General features: G+C 49.8%; 1 protein-coding gene across 4 annotated transcripts in view; it reads left to right on the forward strand.

Annotated features, from left to right (window-relative positions):
• Positions 1-17,732, forward strand: part of LOC119962771 (phospholipid-transporting ATPase ID-like) — a 348,272-nt gene that overhangs the window by 224,534 nt on the left and 106,006 nt on the right. For all 4 annotated transcript variants that reach the window (XM_038790831.1, XM_038790829.1, XM_038790830.1 and 1 more), the window contains 2 exons: positions 9,613-9,656; positions 13,243-13,408. In XM_038790831.1, the coding sequence (XP_038646759.1) occupies positions 9,613-9,656; positions 13,243-13,408 (210 nt within the window). The remainder of the gene's footprint in view (positions 1-9,612; positions 9,657-13,242; positions 13,409-17,732) is intronic.

A 17,732-nucleotide genomic window follows, 5' to 3' on the forward strand; every position in this document is an offset into this window, starting at 1 on the left:
GTTCTGGGCATGTCCGAAGTTAAAGGGGTTCTGGCAGGGGTTTGTGGATGTAATGTCTGAGGTGTTTGGGGTGAAGGAAGCCCCAACTCCAGAGGTAGCAATACGCGGGGTGCCAGAAGATCCGGGAGTCCAAGGGACGAGAGAGGTCGATGTCTTGGCCTTTGCCTCCAAGATTGCCCGGAGACCGATCTTACTTGGAGGACGGACTCGGATCCGCCAAAGGCGGGGGTGTGGATGAGCAACCTGGCAGAATTCCTGAGGCTGAAAAAGGTCAAGTTCGTTCTGGGTGCGTCGGTTGATGGCTTCGCCCCTGGTGGAAGCCGTTCATTGACTTTAAGGAGGATTTTGAAGTCAACAAAGGGGCGGGGTGGAATGGGGGAGGGGAGTGGGTGTTGGTTATTTACAATGTTGTATAATTTTGCTTCTGCTTCAGTTTGTTTCAATGAAAATTCCTGAATAAAATAATTTTTTAAAAATAACATTTCACATTTAACATTGGAACAATCAGACCAGCACAAGTCTGCAAGATAGTGAATTCTTTGGGTGTGTCTGAGCGAGTTTTCTGTTTTGTTCCCAAAGGATTTTAGCTACAAGGTTAGGTTGGAGAAGCTGGTGTTTTTCTCTTTGGAACAAAGAACAGTGAAGGGAGGCTTGATAGACGTGTACTAGATTATCACTGGTTTAAATATGATCGACGAAGAAAAACTGTTTCTATTAGCTGATGATGCAAGGACCAGGAGATGCAGATTTAAGATTTTGGACAAGGGAAGCATATAGGATGCGTGGGTGAACTTTTTGTATGCAGCAAGTGGTAAAAGCATGGAACGTGTTGTCTCAAAGGGCCATGGATATCGTGACGATAGAACATAGAATAGAACATAGAACATTACAGCGCAGTACGGGCCCTTCGGCCCTCGATGTTGCGCCGACCTGTGAAACCATCTGAAGCCTATCTGACCTACACTATTCCATTTTCATCCATATGTCTATCCAGTGACCACTTAAATGCCCTTAAAGTTGGCGAGTCTACTACTGTTGCAGGCAGGGCGTTCCACACCCCTACTACTCTCTGAGTAAAGAAACTGCCTCTGACATCTGTCCTGTATCTACTACCCCTCAATTTAAAGCTTTGTCCCCTCGTGTTGGTCAGCACCATCTGAGGAAAGAGACTCTCACTGTCCACCCTATCTAGCCCTCTGACTATCTTATATGTCTCTATTAAGTCACCTCTCAGCCTTCTCTTCTCGAACGAAAACAACCTCAAGTCCCTGAGCCTTTCCTCGTAAGACCTTCCCTCCATACCAGGCAACATCCTAGTAAATCTCCTCTGAACCCTTTCCAAAGCTTCCACATCCTTCCTATAATGGGGTGACCAGAACTGCACGCAGTACTCCAGGAGCGGCCGCACCAGAGTTATGTACAGCTGCAGCATGACCTCGTGGCTCCGAAACTCAATCCCCCTACTGATAAAGGCTGGCACACCATATGCCTTCTTAACAGCCCTATTAACCTGGGTGGCAACTTTCAGGGATTTATGTACCTGGATGCCGAGATCTCTCTGTTCATCTACACTACCAAGAATCTTGCCATTAGCTCAGTACTCTGCATTCCTGTTACTCCTTCCAAAGTGAACCACCTCACACTTTTCCGCATTAAACTCCATCTGCCACCTCTCAGTCCAGCTCTGTAGCTTATCTATGTCCCTCTGTATCCTATAACACCCTTCAGCACTATCCACAACTCCACCGACCTTCGTGTCATCTGCAAATTTACTAACCCATCCTTCTACACCCTCTTCCAGGTCATTTATAAAAATGACAAACAGCAGTGGCCCCAAAACAGATCCTTGCGATACACCACTAGTAACTGAACTCCAGGATGAACATTTTCCATCAACCACCACCCTCTGTCTTCTTTCAGCTAGCCAATTACTGATCCAAACCGCTAAATCACCTTCAATCCCATACTTCCTTATTTTCTGCAATACCCTACCTTGTGGAACCTTATCAGACGCCTTACTGAAATCCATATACACCACATCAACCGCTTTACCCTCATCCACCTGTTTGGTCACCTTCTCAAAAAACTCAATAAGGTTTGTGAGACATGACCTACCCTTCACAAAACCGTGTTGACTATCGCTAATCAACTTGTTCTTTTCAAGATGATTATAAACCCTATCTCTTATAACCTTTTCCAACATTTTACCCACAACCGAAGTAAGGCTCACAGGTCTATAATTATCAGGGTTGTCTCTACTCCCCTTCTTGAACAAGGGGACAACATTTGCAATCCTCCAGTCTTTTAGCACTATTCCTGTCGACAAAGACGACATAAAGATCAAGGACAAAGGCTCTGCAATCTCCTCCCTGGCTTCCCAGAGAATCCTAGGATAAATCCCATCTGGCCCAGGGACTTATCTATTTTTACACTTTCCAAAATTGCTAACACCCCCTCCTTGTGAACCTCAATTCCATCTAGCCTGGTCGACTGAACCTGAGTATTCTCCTCGACAACATTGTCTTTCTCCAGTGTAAACACTGATGAAAAATATCCATTTAACGCTTCCCCTATCTCCTCTGATTCCACACACAACTTCCCACTACTATCCTTGATTGGCCCTAATCTTACTCTAGTCATTCTTTTGTTCCTGATATACCTATAGAAAGCCTTAGGGTTTTCCTTCATCCTATTCACCAATGACTTTTCGTTGGAGTTTAAAAGACTGAGAGGGGATCTCAGAAACTTTCAAAATTCTGACAGGATTAGCCAGGGTAATTCAGAAAGAATGTTCCCAGTGGTGGGGAGTCCTGAACTAGGGTCACAGTTTGAATATAAGGGGTCAATCTTTTAGGACAGAGGAGCGGAGCGATTTCTTTACCCAGGGAGTACTGAAACTGTGGAATTAATTACCATATAAAGCAGTTGAGGCCAAAACGCTGTGTGATTTCAAGAAGGAATTAGATATGGCTCTTGGGGCTAAAGAGATCAAGGGATATGGGGGGAAGGCGAGATCAGGGTATTGAATTTGATAATCAGCCATGACCATAATGAATGGCGAAGCAGACTCGAACGGCTGAACGGCCTATTCCTGCTTCTATTTTCCATGAATGTTTCCATATATGTTTCCCCTGCTGCTGGCCGATTTCATACTAGTCCGTCCCAAGAAAGTGTGTGTAAGTTGGGACTCACCCTGATAAAAGCCTGGGCAGCTTGCGAAGAATGGAAAAGATGGAGGCTTTCAGCAACCTTGGACCTTGGAAGATCATGTGCAGCTGTCAGTGACTGGAACACCTGAATACACGAGCTGCTGGTGCCTCCAGGACATGAATCTTCGAGCTGTGAGTAGATGGCTGAAAGGTTGGGACGGAGCATGAGACAGAGAGGAGAGCAGTGAAGAGATGTGGAAGCTATGTAGATCTAAAGAGGATTGGGGAGGTTGCGAGTAATAGAGGAAAATGTGGGATGATGCGGGGATCGTGAAAGTTGGTTTAATGTACGGGAGGGTGGGAAGAGTATCGGCAGAGAGGAGTTGTAAGGTGAGCATGGACAGTGTTTGGGCAGGAAGGATTCAGATGGAGGGGCCTGTGCAGCCAACGGATGAACAAATAATAAAGAACAAAGAAAAGTACAGCACAGAAACAGGCCCTTCGGCCCTCCAAGCCTGTGCTGAACATGATGCCCTAACTAAAAAAACCTTCTGCCCTTTCTCGTTCCATATCTCTCTATTTCCTCCCTATATATGTATCCACATTAAATGTTGCTAATGCGCCTGCTTCCACCACATCCTCATGTTCCAGGTACCCACCACTCTGTGCGTGAAAAGCTCACATCTCCCTTAAACTTTCCCTCTCTCACCTTGAACCTGTGACCCCTTGCAATTGACACTTCCACCCTTGGAAAAAGCCTCTGACTTTCCACCCAGTCTATGCCTCTCATAATTTTGGAGACCTCTATCAGGTCTCTCCTCAGCCTCCATCTTTCCAGTATATTAGTGCTGCTACAGTTCAGGCCCTTCTTATACAGGTCCCACCTTCCCCAGAAGACATCCCAGTGATCCATATATCTAAAGCTCTTCCTCCCACACTCTTTCATCATATGGCATTAGTACCAATGTGTCAATGCTGTGTTATGCTGCTTCAGATAACACAGGCTGCTACTTGATGCAGTCTTAACTAAAGGATGCTCCAGACTCTGAAATGAGTTCAATGTGTTTATTGAACTATTCACACAGTTCTCTAATGAGTTTGACTCTCTGCTAATCTAACTGTAGTAACTCAGTTTAACTGTACCAGCTTGCTCTAAGCCACGTGCTGGGGTGTGATGCTACTGATCAACCCTGTCAAACTCTCTAGATGTCTGTCTGTGGAAAGAGGCTGGATGTTGTCATATTAGGTGCACTGGTCTAACACTGGCTGCAACCGGAAGCAGCTTAGATCAGGAAGATACTCCAGACCTTGAAGTTAGTTCAATCAGGGAACTAATAGCACAGTTAGCACAAAGCTTTGACAAAGAGTCATTGGACTCGAAACGTTAGCTATTTTCTCTCCCTATAGATGCTGCCAGACTTGCTAAGAATTTCCAGCATTTTCCCTTTCGTTCCTGACTGCCCATTGGTTGTGTCCTATTCTTTTTTAAAAAAATAAATTTAGAGTACCCAATTATTTTTTCCAATTAAGGGGCAATTTAGAATGGCCAATCTACCTATCCTGCACATCTTTGGGTTGTGGGGGTGAAACCCACGCAGACACGGGGAGAATGTGCAAACTCCACATGGACAGTGACCCAGGGCCGGGATTTGAACCCGGGTCCTCAGCGCCATAGGCAGCAATGCTAACCACTGTGCCACCATGCTGCCCCAAGGTTGTGTCCTATTCTGAGTGTTCATTGGTTGCATGTTTGCATATCATGACATCTCCACCCTTTTTCTTTATGTGAATGTGCCTGTCTAATGTGACTGACTGAGGAATACAGAACAGAACAAACAAAACAAATGCTCATAAGTCCAGTCTCTGAGGCTTGCGTCTGATCCTCGTCGACTGCCGGAGAGGTGGTGGAGGAGATGACTTGCCTTGACAGGCGAGTGGGAGGCACGACTGGTGGTGCAGATCCATACAGGGCTGCACAGTGGGTTTTTTTCCCACAGTTTAAACAGTGTTTGCCTCTTACAGGGCAGTTTTTTAAAAAATGGGCGGTGCTGCAGTTCGCATCCATCATGATGTCGGTGTCATGACGCTCAGTGCGTCGTTGCGCATGCGCGGTGCGGGTCTCGGACGTCTGCACCTGCGCAGTGCGGATTTTGGCCACTTCGTGTTCCCCATCGCATTGCGCATGTGTCGGGCCCCCGGGAAGAATGCGCGAAATGGCCTCTTCTGTCAATGTGGAGGAGCTGCATCCAGGAGATGGCCTGAACACTCTCCACCTCGTGGAAGGCTTATTTTTCACTTTCTGCTGTTTTGTACTGTGAATAGCGATTTTTAGAGTGCTCATGCACAGTACACATTTCAATCGCGACTGGCATGATTTTCAACAATTGCTCTCGCAGAGGATCAGAGTAGACTCCAAAAACGATTTGGTTTCTGATCATGGAGTCAGTGATATCACCAAAGTTGCAGGATTTCGCTAGCAGTCTAAGGTTAGTTAGATAGGAGTTGAAGGATTCGTCTTTACCTTGCATCCTCTGCTTGAAGATGTAGCGCTCAAAGATTTCATTGGTGTCCATCTCGCAGTGGCTGTCGAATTTGTCCAGGATGGTTTGGTACTTTGTTTTGTCCTGCTCTTCGGAAAAGTGAAAGGAGTTGAAGATCTCTATCGCATGGTCACCCGCAGTGGTGAGTAGAAGAGCTATGTTTCGCGCATCGGTCACGCCATTGAGGTTGGATGCTTCCACGTATAGTTGAAATTTCTGCTTGAATGATCGCCAGTTGCCACTAATATTGTGTTGGTAAACCTAGAGTCTTAACTAAAGGATGCTCCAGACTCTGAAATGAGTTCAACGTGTTTATCGAACTATTAACACAGTTCTCAAATGAGTTTGACTCTCTGCTAATCTAACAGTAGTAACTCAGTCTAACTGTACCAGCTTGCGCTAAGCCACATGCTGGGGTGTGATGCTGCTGATCAACCCTGTGTAACTCTCTAGATGTCTGTCTGTGGAAAGAGGCAGGGTGTGAATGCCTCATCCCTTTTATAGTATTTATGTCATGCCCCGTTGTGGTGATGCCACGTCTGAGTGTCCTGACTGCCCATTAGTTGTGTCCTCTTCTGAGTGTTCATTGGTTGCATGTTTCCATACCATGACAGACAATGACATCTGTCTGTTTAGCCTCCTGTTTCAGGATGCCCTGTAGCAGTTCAGAAACATCCAGGACCTGGCACCAGGGAGGCAACACACCATCCGAGAGTCCATTTTGCGACCACAAAAACGCCTGTCTGTACCCCTGACTATAGAAGTCTCCTACTACTATCACTCACTTGGATTCAGCCCGACCCTGCTCTACAGCAGAACCAGTTTTAGTGCCACAGGCCTGGCTGCTGCTGGTATCTTGCCCTGAGAGGCTATCTCCTCAACAGTATCCAAAACGGTATACCTGTTTAAGAGGGGAATAGCCACAGGAGGCTCCTGCCTTACCTGCCTGCCTTTCCTGGTGGTCACCCATTTAATTGTCTGAAACTGTGATGTGACCACCTCCCTGAAGCTGTCTGACACACTGTCTGCCCCCTGTATGCTCCACAATGAGTCTAGCTGCTGCTCCAACCAAACTACGCGGTCTGTGAGGAGATGCAGCTGGTCACACTTCCCGCAGACATAGTCGTCAGGAACACTAGAAAGCTCCCTGATCTCCCGCATCTGGAAGGAGGAGCATATCACTGATCATTGTCCTAACTGCCATCTCTGCCCTTGTGCACTTAAGAAAGATATAAGAATAAGAAGGGCAACACAAGCATGTGATACTGAGAATGCTAACACATTGGAACAGATGAGCTTGTGCAGAGCAAAGGCTCGGCCTGTGCGGGAAATTTCTTGCACATGACTTGCAAGGTTCCTGGCAAATACCTTTGCCTCCTTGCATATGAATGATTCCAGGGGAGATAGACCCAGTCTGCTGTGCCCTCCTGAAGATTGGGGGGGGGGGGGGGGGGGGGGGGTGTAGGGACAGGCCTTAATGAATAAGAATCACAATGAAACCAAATCAGATCTGGTTAAAGTGAAAGCATAGATTACTTACAAAACTGCATAGAACAAGTATAGTGCACCCGTACAACCAGACCAGGGGCTGGTTTAGCACAGTGGGCTAGACAGCTGGCTTTTAGAACAAGGTAGCAGCGCGGGTTCAATTCCTGTACCGGCCTCCCCGAACAGGCACCGGAATGTGGCGACTAGGGGCTTTTCACAGTAACTTCATGGAAGCCTACTTGTGACAATAAGCAATTATTATTATTATGTGAAATTAGAATTCTTAAATATACATAGCCTGCCACTGTGTCTATATCCTCCCCTGACCTCTGCAGCAGGGGGGGAGGAAGTCTGCTGACTACTATGCCCTATTGCCCTTGATTACTTTGGCAGGTGGCCTTGAGGCCTGGAGGTGTCCAGCTTCGGGTCCCCTGCTCTAGTGCAGCTGCACGCTCTGTACTGAGGGTATTACAGACTGAGGGTATTGCAAAGAATAATGCACCCTCTAAGAGGCCTGAATGGAAGTCCCAGGAGTGTCTGCCATCAGTTCTTCCTTTGTGTGCCAGAGGGCTCATCCTGACTCCTTTAGGAGAAAGGACACCTGGATGAATGTCAAGGTGCCCTGTCATCATCCTGCATTTCCATGGATACTGTGATAGAGTGCAGGTTTGAACGGGCCTCCCTCAGAAATTCTGATGGACAAGGACCTTCATTGCTTTGCCAAACTCCTTTGGAGACCTCCATACGCACACAGCAGGGTAGCATGGTGGTTAGCATAAATGCTTCACAGCTCCAGGGTCCCAGGTTCGATTCCCGGCTGGGTCACTGTCTGTGTGGAGTCTGCACGTCCTCCCCCTGTGCGCGTGGGTTTCCTCCGGGTGCTCCGGTTTCCTCCCACAGTCCAAAGATGTGCGGGTTCGGTGGATTGGCCATGATAAATTGCCCGTAGTGTCCTAATAAAAGTAAGGTTAAGGGTGGGTTGTTGGGTTACGGGTATAGGGTGGATACGTGGGTTTGAGTAGGGTGATCATGGCTCGGCACAACATTGAGGGCCGAAGGGCGTGTTCTGTGCTGTACTGTTCTATGTTCTACATGTCACTCCCACTTCATCAGCAAGCAAGCAGACAGACTCCTCCACCTCACAAGTCAGTCTGTTGAGTATGTCCAACATCTCTGCTGTCATAATATACACCAGTATATCATGGTGCAGACACACACACCGATGGACATACAGTAGGACCAATCACCATGCATAACACCGCAGCCAATCACCAGTTAGAGCACACTCACTATATAGACAGAGGGCATCAGTTTTCCCGTTCATTCGGGATGCAGCCTTTCAGAAGTACAAGAGCTTACAGCACAGATCCTCACCATGTGCTGAGTGATTAGACTGGTTAGGATAGGCACAGGTCTTTAGTTAATCTAACATTGTGTTAACCCACAGTAAGAGTATGTTCAACAGTTTATAGTTTAATAAAATAGTGTTCTACTATTTTAAGTGTTGGTGGCATGTATGTGTTCCACGGATTCAGAGCACCCAACACATCATCTGCTTGATGCTTCCACATTTCCTGCTGCACTCCAAGCATCCTGTGAAGGACCTGTCCCAGAGACTTGTCATCTGACTTGAGTCTTTTCAGCGGCCTCTCCCTCAGTAGTCATCTGAGTGTTAGTGAGCTTGGCTCTGTTGCATACAGCAGTCCCTCTAAGTAAGTGTCACTAAATCTGGGTGCCAGTGCACCTTGCTGTCTCCAGACCATTTCCTGGACCGCTGGTCAGATTCAGCAACAGCAGCAGCTGTCCAGGTGCCTTTTAAATACTGTGCCTAGGTTTGACAGCGGGCATGCAACACTCTGCCTGCTCCACCGTGTAAAACATTGATAAACTCCTTGCTGCATAATTGATGAGTCTGGAATTGTGTGATTTGGTGCAATTTCACATTGGGCTCCATGGAGGAAAATACACCCGCTTCCTGACCCCATCACAGGACTAAGGCCCGGAACAGAAAACCCTGGCCTGAAATTCTATGATGGATGCATCACCTTAAGAATTAAGAAACACAAATAAGGAGAAAATAGCAGTAAGTTGTTATTAAATCCAGTTCGTTGGTAAGCAAAATGAGAAGATTATTTGCTGCCAGCCTGTCAGTGGCATCAGGTTGTGGAGCACAGATGTGATGCATCTCGGTGCTGTTTTGTCATTGTCAATGCGGAACATTATCAATGCTAACCTCCATTGTCTTTAAATCAAGACTGTCTAGTTTGTCCATACGATTCAAAGTGAAAAGTTTATATTGTGAGATGGATTTGTACGTTCAATAATTCATATTGAATAGAAATGTTGAAAATCCTTTACATTGAAAGCAATGTTACATTTAGAATATTTTTGTCTTTCCCGATCCTTAAACGTTTCTTGCTTTTTTATGTTCACAGGTCATGCACGTGATTTTTCTGGACAAAGGGCAGATATAACAGCAGTAAGAATTTTTCTTCTTTCTCCTACATTTATTTGCCTTGATTCTCCGATCCCCCGCCGGGTCGGAGAATCAATGGGGGGGGGGGGGGCTCGAGAGCCATGCCTCATAATTCACCACTTATCCTTATAATTCATCTTCCCCAAACATTTCAGAGAAGAGGCTGGACAATTAGACTTTTACAGGATATGGTCAAAGCAACATCACACAGTGATATTGATTTAGTTGCAGTGACAGCAGCAAAATCTTCAAGGCACTGGTTTAATACTTAGTTACACAGGATCGTATTTGGAGTTTTATTTTCAGCATTGCTAGAATTTATTTTATCCTACTTACTGAACTGCACAACTGAACCTACCCATTAAGACCAAAATAGAGTTTCACGTTCTATTTTTGCATCCACCAGGGTCAGATTTGTGCGGTAGAAACATAGAAAATAGGAGCAGGAGTAGACTACTCGGCCTTTCGAGCCTGCTCCACCACTCACGATGATCATGGTTAATCATCCAATTCAGTGACCCCCACATTCTTGGATCCTTTTAACCGCAAGAGCTATGTTTTACTCCTTGAAAACATACAGGGCTGGGTTCTCTGCGACCAACCGCTGGTCGTCTAGTTCCAGATGCAGCATAGGATCCAGCATCAGGCAGAAAACTGGTCCCCACTGTCGGCAGCATCGAGGTTCACGCCCTACACCAGCAGGAGGAAGCAAATGGGTCAGTTTGACCCTTTCGCATCCTATTAATGGGCCAGAACCGATTTGCCACGGCTGCGTGAATCTCTCAGATTTCATGTGGGTGAGAATCGGTGCAGGTATTTACAAGCATGGCCCTGATGTGGTGGACCTCGCAATGGGCCAAAGAGGTGGGGTCTCTGTAATTTGGGGGTCTCTGGTCGGGGTCTCTCTCATGCGGGGTATTTTGGTGGTGATCTCTGTAATTGAGGCTCTCTGGTGGGAGTTGGTGGGGGGGGAGTCTAGTCACCCTTGTATGGTGGGGGGGGGGAGAATCCCAGAAAATCCCATGGTGGGGGTGGGAGGGAAATTGCGTTGCTGTGGGTAGGGGCCCAGCCGCCGAACCTTGCTATCAAGCTTCCCACTGAAAGCGGTGGCCCAAAAACGGGATTTGCGAGGGATTCTCCGTTTGCTGACGCCGAAACGCGATTGGACGGAGAATAGCTTCCCACGCCTAAATCGCGGTAGGCGCAGGGTTGACGCCATATCGAGATTCTTCTGCACCCTGAAAATGGCGTAAATACGTCGCTCGCCACACGGCGTTTAAGTACATTAGTGGGACTGACACCCTGTTCTCCGGGCCTCCAAGATTCACCACCACTGATGGGCAAAGTTCCCAACGGTGTGGTTCACTTGTGGTTTTAAAAGTTGTGAATCTGGCGTTCTGGCTGCTGAGCGATAGAGAGGAGGTAGGACACGGAGTGGAGTTACTGTGGGCTGCAAGCCGTGCTACCTGGGGTGGGGGGCCTCTGCCAGGGCTAGGGAAAGGGGGGAAAAGGCCGAGTAACCAAGGTGCCCCCCGCAGGACTGGGGCGATGCCCAGGCACCGACCGCCATTCCGGCGGCCATCTTGCCAAGCACCTACTGACCACCCACCCCAGCCCCTGGTCTACATAGTGACACCGGCCAGATGGCTCCGCACACCCCCGCAACCCATCCTTGCCAAAGTGCCCCACCCTCTGGCCCCGAACACCCTGCCCAATTGGCCACCACCCACCACCGGACCAACCTGAGCCACACCCATGGCAGCCTCCAGTGAGGGCAGTGCCAGCCAATGGTTCTCCTGGCAACATAGGACCTGGGGCCCCACATGGTGGAGGGTGTTGGAGACAGCTGTGACAGAAAGTCAGTGTCATCCTCCGACCTGAGCTCTGGGGTGTCCTGAGTCTTAGATGGAGGGCTGGTGTTCGGGCTGCGTTCCCCATCTGTGCTCGGCTGTCTGGGGGGCACCGGCTCTGGCACTAGCTGGGGGCGGGGGACACCAGATGGACTGGCCCCACCTCTGGCAGGTCCTGTAAGGCACAAGACGACATGTATGATTAGACATCGGGAGGGGGGGAGTGGCGGGGGGGGGGTGTGGAGGTACATTGGGGCGGACAGGATTCTCCGTTGGTAGGTCTTGCGATCCAGCAGCCCTCCGACTGCTGCCTCGCCTGAGGCGGTGTGAGTAGTCACACAATTGACTGGTCACGCTTGTGGCCGTGTTTTTGGGCCTTTTCACCGATTCACAGGCTGATGTTTTGATGAAAAAGGGTGCAGGAGTGGTGAGGAAGAGTTTATTCCACCAGTGGATGAATTTATGGACCATAAGTGCTTTTAGGTGAAAGGAGTTGCCAGAGCAAGAAACCTTTCCTGCGACACAGGGAAAGATGGCAGAGAGCAAGTGGTCAGACCTACCATCTCAATGGTCTATGGAGTAGCTGATGAACTTCTTGAATGAAAAGGTCACCCAGCAGGGTCTCTGGAGGACCTGGCGAAGATGGTGGGCCCGCTGGAGGCGGGGATCGAGCGCGTGGAGCTGAGGCTGGAGACTCAAAGCCAGGCGATCCTGAACGTGGAGGAGACAGTGGGGGAGCATGAGGAGCAGCTTGCTTTGCTGGCGGCCGAGATGGGGGTATTGCGTGATATCCAGAAACGGCTTCAGGAGAAGGTGGAAGATCTTGAGAACTGCTCCCTGAGACAGAACCTGCGGATTGTGAGGTTGACAGAGGGCATTGAGGGAGTGGAAGCTGGCTCTTATGTAGCCAAAGTGTTGGAGACGTTGTTGGGATTGGGGAACTTCGAACGGCTTCTAGAGGTGTACCGGGTGCACAGGACGCTGATGAGGAAGCCACAGGGTAATGAGCTGCTGTGGGCGATGATGGTGATGTTGCACTGGTTCCTTGGTAAGGAACAGTCTTGAGGTGGGCCAGGCAAACGAAGCGATGTACCTCGGAGGGCAGCGAACTTCGAGTATAAAAACCCCACAAGTACTTAATTCTGTAAAAGCAGAGACTTGTATTCAAAACCGCATATCAACGAGAGCTAGGGCTGGATTCTCCAATCACTGACGCCAATATCACAATCGGCAATCAGCCGGAGAATCCACATTTACACCGGAGTGGAGTTGCCATTTTTGCGATGCTCTGCCCACTCAAAAAAGTCGTACTCGCGTGTGCTCACACCGTTCGGGGACCTCGCGTGGCGGCTACGGACCTGGCCATTCTCCAGCTGTTTGACAGGACATGCACTATTCTGTTTGACGGGACAGGTGCTACTGTAGCTGCCCGCCATCATACTTATAGCAAGGTATTTTCTAGCCTCCCATCCACATGTTTCTCGGCGGGTGCCGTTTGCTGGCGGCAGGATTCTCTGCACCTGCAGCTGTCAAAGGGAATTCCCATTGAAGCCATTCCATGCCAACAGGAACCCATGGGCAGGGGGGTGCCGCCAGCTGGACCAGAGAAAGCCGCCGCCAGCGAACAGTTGGACAATTCTGGCCTTAGTCTCAAAATGGGAGTATTCCGTCCATAGTGTTTCCAATTAGTGCAAATTATTTTGGAAATGATCAATTATTTTTGTGTTTCATATCTGCAGAAAACAGAGAAAGTGGATTTTACATTTAACTCTATGGCCGACCTAAAATTTGTGTTCTACGACCACAGTCTCTTGGAAGATGTTAAAATTTGTGACCCAAAAGTCCATGAATTTTTTCGTCTCCTTTCACTTTGCCACACAGTGATGTCTGAAGAAAAGCAGAAAGGTAAGAAATGTTATCAGTCTTGAGGAAGAGGAGGTTTACTAATAAGGATGAGAAAAGAAGTTGAATTTAACTTTTTTCCTTGAAGGTTAAAGACTGGATTTCCATTTGGGACTCAGCTGAATTGCACCAGCTTTATGATCCCCTTGTGGTCGTAAAGCGTCATGCAATTCAGTGCTCCAGGCCATGCAAATTTAGGTGGTTGAGTTTGATTCAGTCGTCTCACCCTTGGAATAGGAACAGGAGAGAGTTTCGGCTGCTTTCTTCATGACTGAGCAGCCCTCTTCAGATTTTGCTGTTTTGGAGGGGATGGAGCATCGCAAAAGCGGCGCCGCCCCCGATTTCGCCGCAAACGGGGATTTTCCAGCCAATCGGCGAACAAGATTCCGGCGTCGAAGGCCGGAGAGTCCCACCCACGATGTTTCCTCCCATTTGTGTATTTTGCTAATTTTCCTCTGCATCCTTTCCAAAGTTTTAATAAACTTTCTAAAGTCATGCTAGAACTGAATTAAATAGCTAGCTGAGGCCTTACCAGCGATTTAAAGGCCTTGGGCTGGATTTTCCGTAACCCGAAACTGAAATCGTGTTCAGCGATGGGGCGGAGAATGGATACCCATGCTGAAATCGGGGCAAGCGCTGGGTTGACTCCATTCCGCCATGCTCCGCCCCCTCCAAACTGGCGTCATTGTGACGCGCTCCACGCAGCATTTCATCGGCATTGGCGCGTCATCAACCGCCCCACCCACAATGCAACACCCCCGATTGACCGAGTTCCCGATGGCGCGGGCCACATGGTCCGAACCATGCGGGAACCCGGTGTGCCGGCTGCGGACTGTGTCCAGCGCCGCCACACTTGGCTGCAATCCATGCCGCTGGCCAGGGGGGCTTCTGCTAGGGCTGTGGGGACTGGTGGACGGTGGCCAGGGAGTGGGCTGTGAGGTCGCGGTTGGCGGGTTGGGGTCACGTACAGCGGCGTCATGTTGTACGGCACGACCTGTGCAGATCAGTAGCCGTGCACATACATTACCTGGGACCCTGCCGTGTTCAGCATGGTCCGTGTGAGTTTCAGTCGACGGAGGTGCTAGCTCCTCACGGGAATCATTGAGGGTATCACGCCGTTTTATCGGTCATGAAAGTCCACACATGCCCTGCTGGCGTCAACACTTAGTCTCCCAAATGGAGAATCCAGCCCCTTGACTTTCATTATCACTGCTTCATCCCTACCCTCAGGCGACATGGGGATAGAGCAACCGAAACCATTCCCAACTGTTTAAACTTTTATTAACGCCAATCAGATCATTGACAAGGTTCTGCAAAATGGAGGTGGTGACCAAATTAACACTCAAAAGAAGCAACATGACTTCAACTTTTTTTTAAATATTTTTATTCACCATTTTCACATTTTCTTTAAAATTTACACCCCACCAACAAACAGTAAACGGTAACTAACACAATGGGCTAGAGCCCCTAATTAACAACAACGATCCCATCCTCTCACCAGCCCCCAAACAACGGCCCACCTGACAATATAAACATCAAATAAAACAAAACCTCCCATGGAAAAAAAAGAATAGGAATCAGGAATCGCCTATGGTCACCATTGACATATATAGTCTACCCCCCAAACGCCATCCAATCCCCAAAACAGTACTGTGAATGACACCCATGAATTGGAGACCCCCCGACCACACACACATTCCTCCCCTCCACTTCCTCTTGTAAACTCCTCCCCCCAGCCTCGGTTCCTTCCCCCAACTTTTCACCCCGGCTCGACTCACCGAAGCCTGTTCAATGTGGTAGTCACCACAAACTGTATTAGATGTATATTAGATTTGGTACGGTAAGACTCCTGCACTAGAGGTATATGGGTAAGTCCCTCCCTGCTGGCTCCGCCCAGTAGGCAGCGTATAAATGTGTGTGCTCGCCGGAGCTGCTCCCATTTTGGTAGCAGCGTCAGGAGGCCACACATCTTTGCTTAATAAAGCCTTGATTATTCACTACTCTCGTCTTTGTAGTAATTGATAGTGTATCACTCTTCCAAGCTCCGATGGCCACAGCCCCCTCCCCCCACCTCACTCCCGTTCATTGGACGGCTTAAACAGGCTAGCGTGGCCGGCCGCCCCCCCCCCCCCCCCCCCCCCCCCCACCCCGGGTCTCCTTCCCCTCGTCTGGTCCCAGGAAAACAAAGAAATCCCCTTTAACACACAACCCCAGCGTACACACCCAAGCCCCAAAGAACCATAATTGCAAATGAAAGCCCTATCTCTTCCCTTGTCCAAATATACAGCGTTGACTCATTTAGTACATACACCAACACGCAGTGAAAAAATAGTTACATGCGGCTACATCGGTACAAGACCCACTCTCAGTCCCATTTTTCAATTCTGTCACAGTACTTCTGCCTTCACAAATCCCTCCGTCGCATCCGCCGTCCCAAAATAAAAAGTCCTTTGAATTGTAGATCATCCTCAACTTAGCTGGATACACTATGCTGCACTGCACCTTGCTGTTGTACAGTGCCTTCTTCACCCGGCTAAAGGCCGCCCGCCTCCTCGCCAATCCACCGTAAAGCCCTGGTATAAGCGTATAACAGCTCCAGCCCACTGCACCACCCGCTTCTACTTTGCCCAGCACAGGACCTTCTCTTTCACACTGCACCTACAGAAACAAACAGTTACTACTCTTGGCGGCTCAGTCGCCTTTGGTATAGGCCTCCACGACCTATGAGGGATCGTTCACCTCCCCCAATAGCTCCGCCAACATTGTGACAAAATACTCCGTCGGCATCGGGCCTTCCACCCCTTCGGGCAGACCCACGATCCCCAGATTCTGCCGCCTGGATCTGTTTTCCAGGTCTTCCATTTTGGCTTGCAGACCCTTGTTGGTCTCTATCACCCTCCGCAGCTCCTTCCCCATTGAGGTGAGTTGATCACTGTGCATTGATAATGCCGCTTCCACTTCCTTCAGTGTCTCACCTTGCTCCCGCACCTCTGCTGCTGCGCTCATTACTGCTGCCAGCACTTTCAATACCGCCCCATCTCCTTCTTCATCGCTTCCATATGCTTTGTGAACTGTTTTACAAGTTACGCGGCCATCACCTTGGTCATTTCTTCTGCCGTGAGCAATGCGGCCTCCCCTTTCCTTACAATTCCCACGCTAACTTTTCCACTCACTGGTGGACTGTACCCCCCCCCCCCCCCCCCGCCCACTCCCCCAATGCCCCCCTGGCAGCCGAGGGGCCAGACAGTTGGAGAGCAGGCCGGCCACTGGAACCAGCTGCCGTCCAGATGGATCCCAGCCTTCTGAAACATCCAGCCACAGTGCAGATGAAGAGATCCAGGGACCACAAGAGGGGATGACAACGGGCATCCAGCACCTGCAGGTGGAGGAATCCATCCACATGCCAGAGCAGGGGGTGGTGTTGATCATGCGTGCCACCTAGGCCGACACCGCACAGGTGGCGTCCGCGTTGGAGGCATTGGGGCGATGGTTGCAGCTATGGATCAGCATTCTGTGCAGGTGGTGGCCGAGGCCCAGGACAGGGCTGCTGTCTCACAGGCAGCCATGTGCCTGAGCTACCTGGACATTGCAGCGGCACTCCTCAGCATGGGCCAAGTCACAGCAGGCCATAGCTAGGATGTCAGCTACATTGCCCAGGCGCTGGCCGGTATTGCACAGACACTGGGCAGGGTGGCCCAGTCCCAGAGGTTGGTGGCCCAGTCACTGGCTGATGTGGCACAGTCGCAGCGTGATGTGGTGCAATCCCAGATAGAGATGGTCCACTCCCTGTGCTCCATGGCCGCGAGCGCGCAGACCCTGGTCAAGACCAGAGCTGGCCTCCAGGACTGGCATCGCCAGGTGGCGGGTGGGCCTCGGGATGGCTCTGGTTGCACCCCCATCCAATAGAGTAGTCGGGGGCCATCAGGCACCCCGAGGGAGGAGGAGGTGCTGGGGCCCGTGCTGGTGACTCCTGCAGGGGAGGTTCTGGAGCACCGCAGCACCTCGGACTCCCCCCTCATGTCCCTGGTGCATCTGGTGGACAGCGAACAGAACAGGGCGACACCACGTGACCCGGGACACCTGAGCAGCGGCCGGGCCCATCGAGGCCGGGTCGCACCAGGAGGCGCGCGCCAGCGGGAACCCTTATCTCAGGGCAGGAGTCACAGCAGGCCGCCTCCACGCTGCTGTACTGTCTGGGGAACCACCTGGGCATAGTGTTAGGGCCCGTAAGGCCAGAAAGTTAGACCACAGTTAAGTTGGCACGGATGCAGGGCACAGTTCAGTTATAGGGGTTAATCCATAATACTCGTTTGGAGTACCAGTGCAG

The sequence above is a fragment of the Scyliorhinus canicula genome, chromosome 3 (assembly GCF_902713615.1).
Source record: "Scyliorhinus canicula chromosome 3, sScyCan1.1, whole genome shotgun sequence".
In the NCBI taxonomy this organism is placed as follows: Eukaryota; Metazoa; Chordata; class Chondrichthyes; order Carcharhiniformes; family Scyliorhinidae; genus Scyliorhinus; species Scyliorhinus canicula.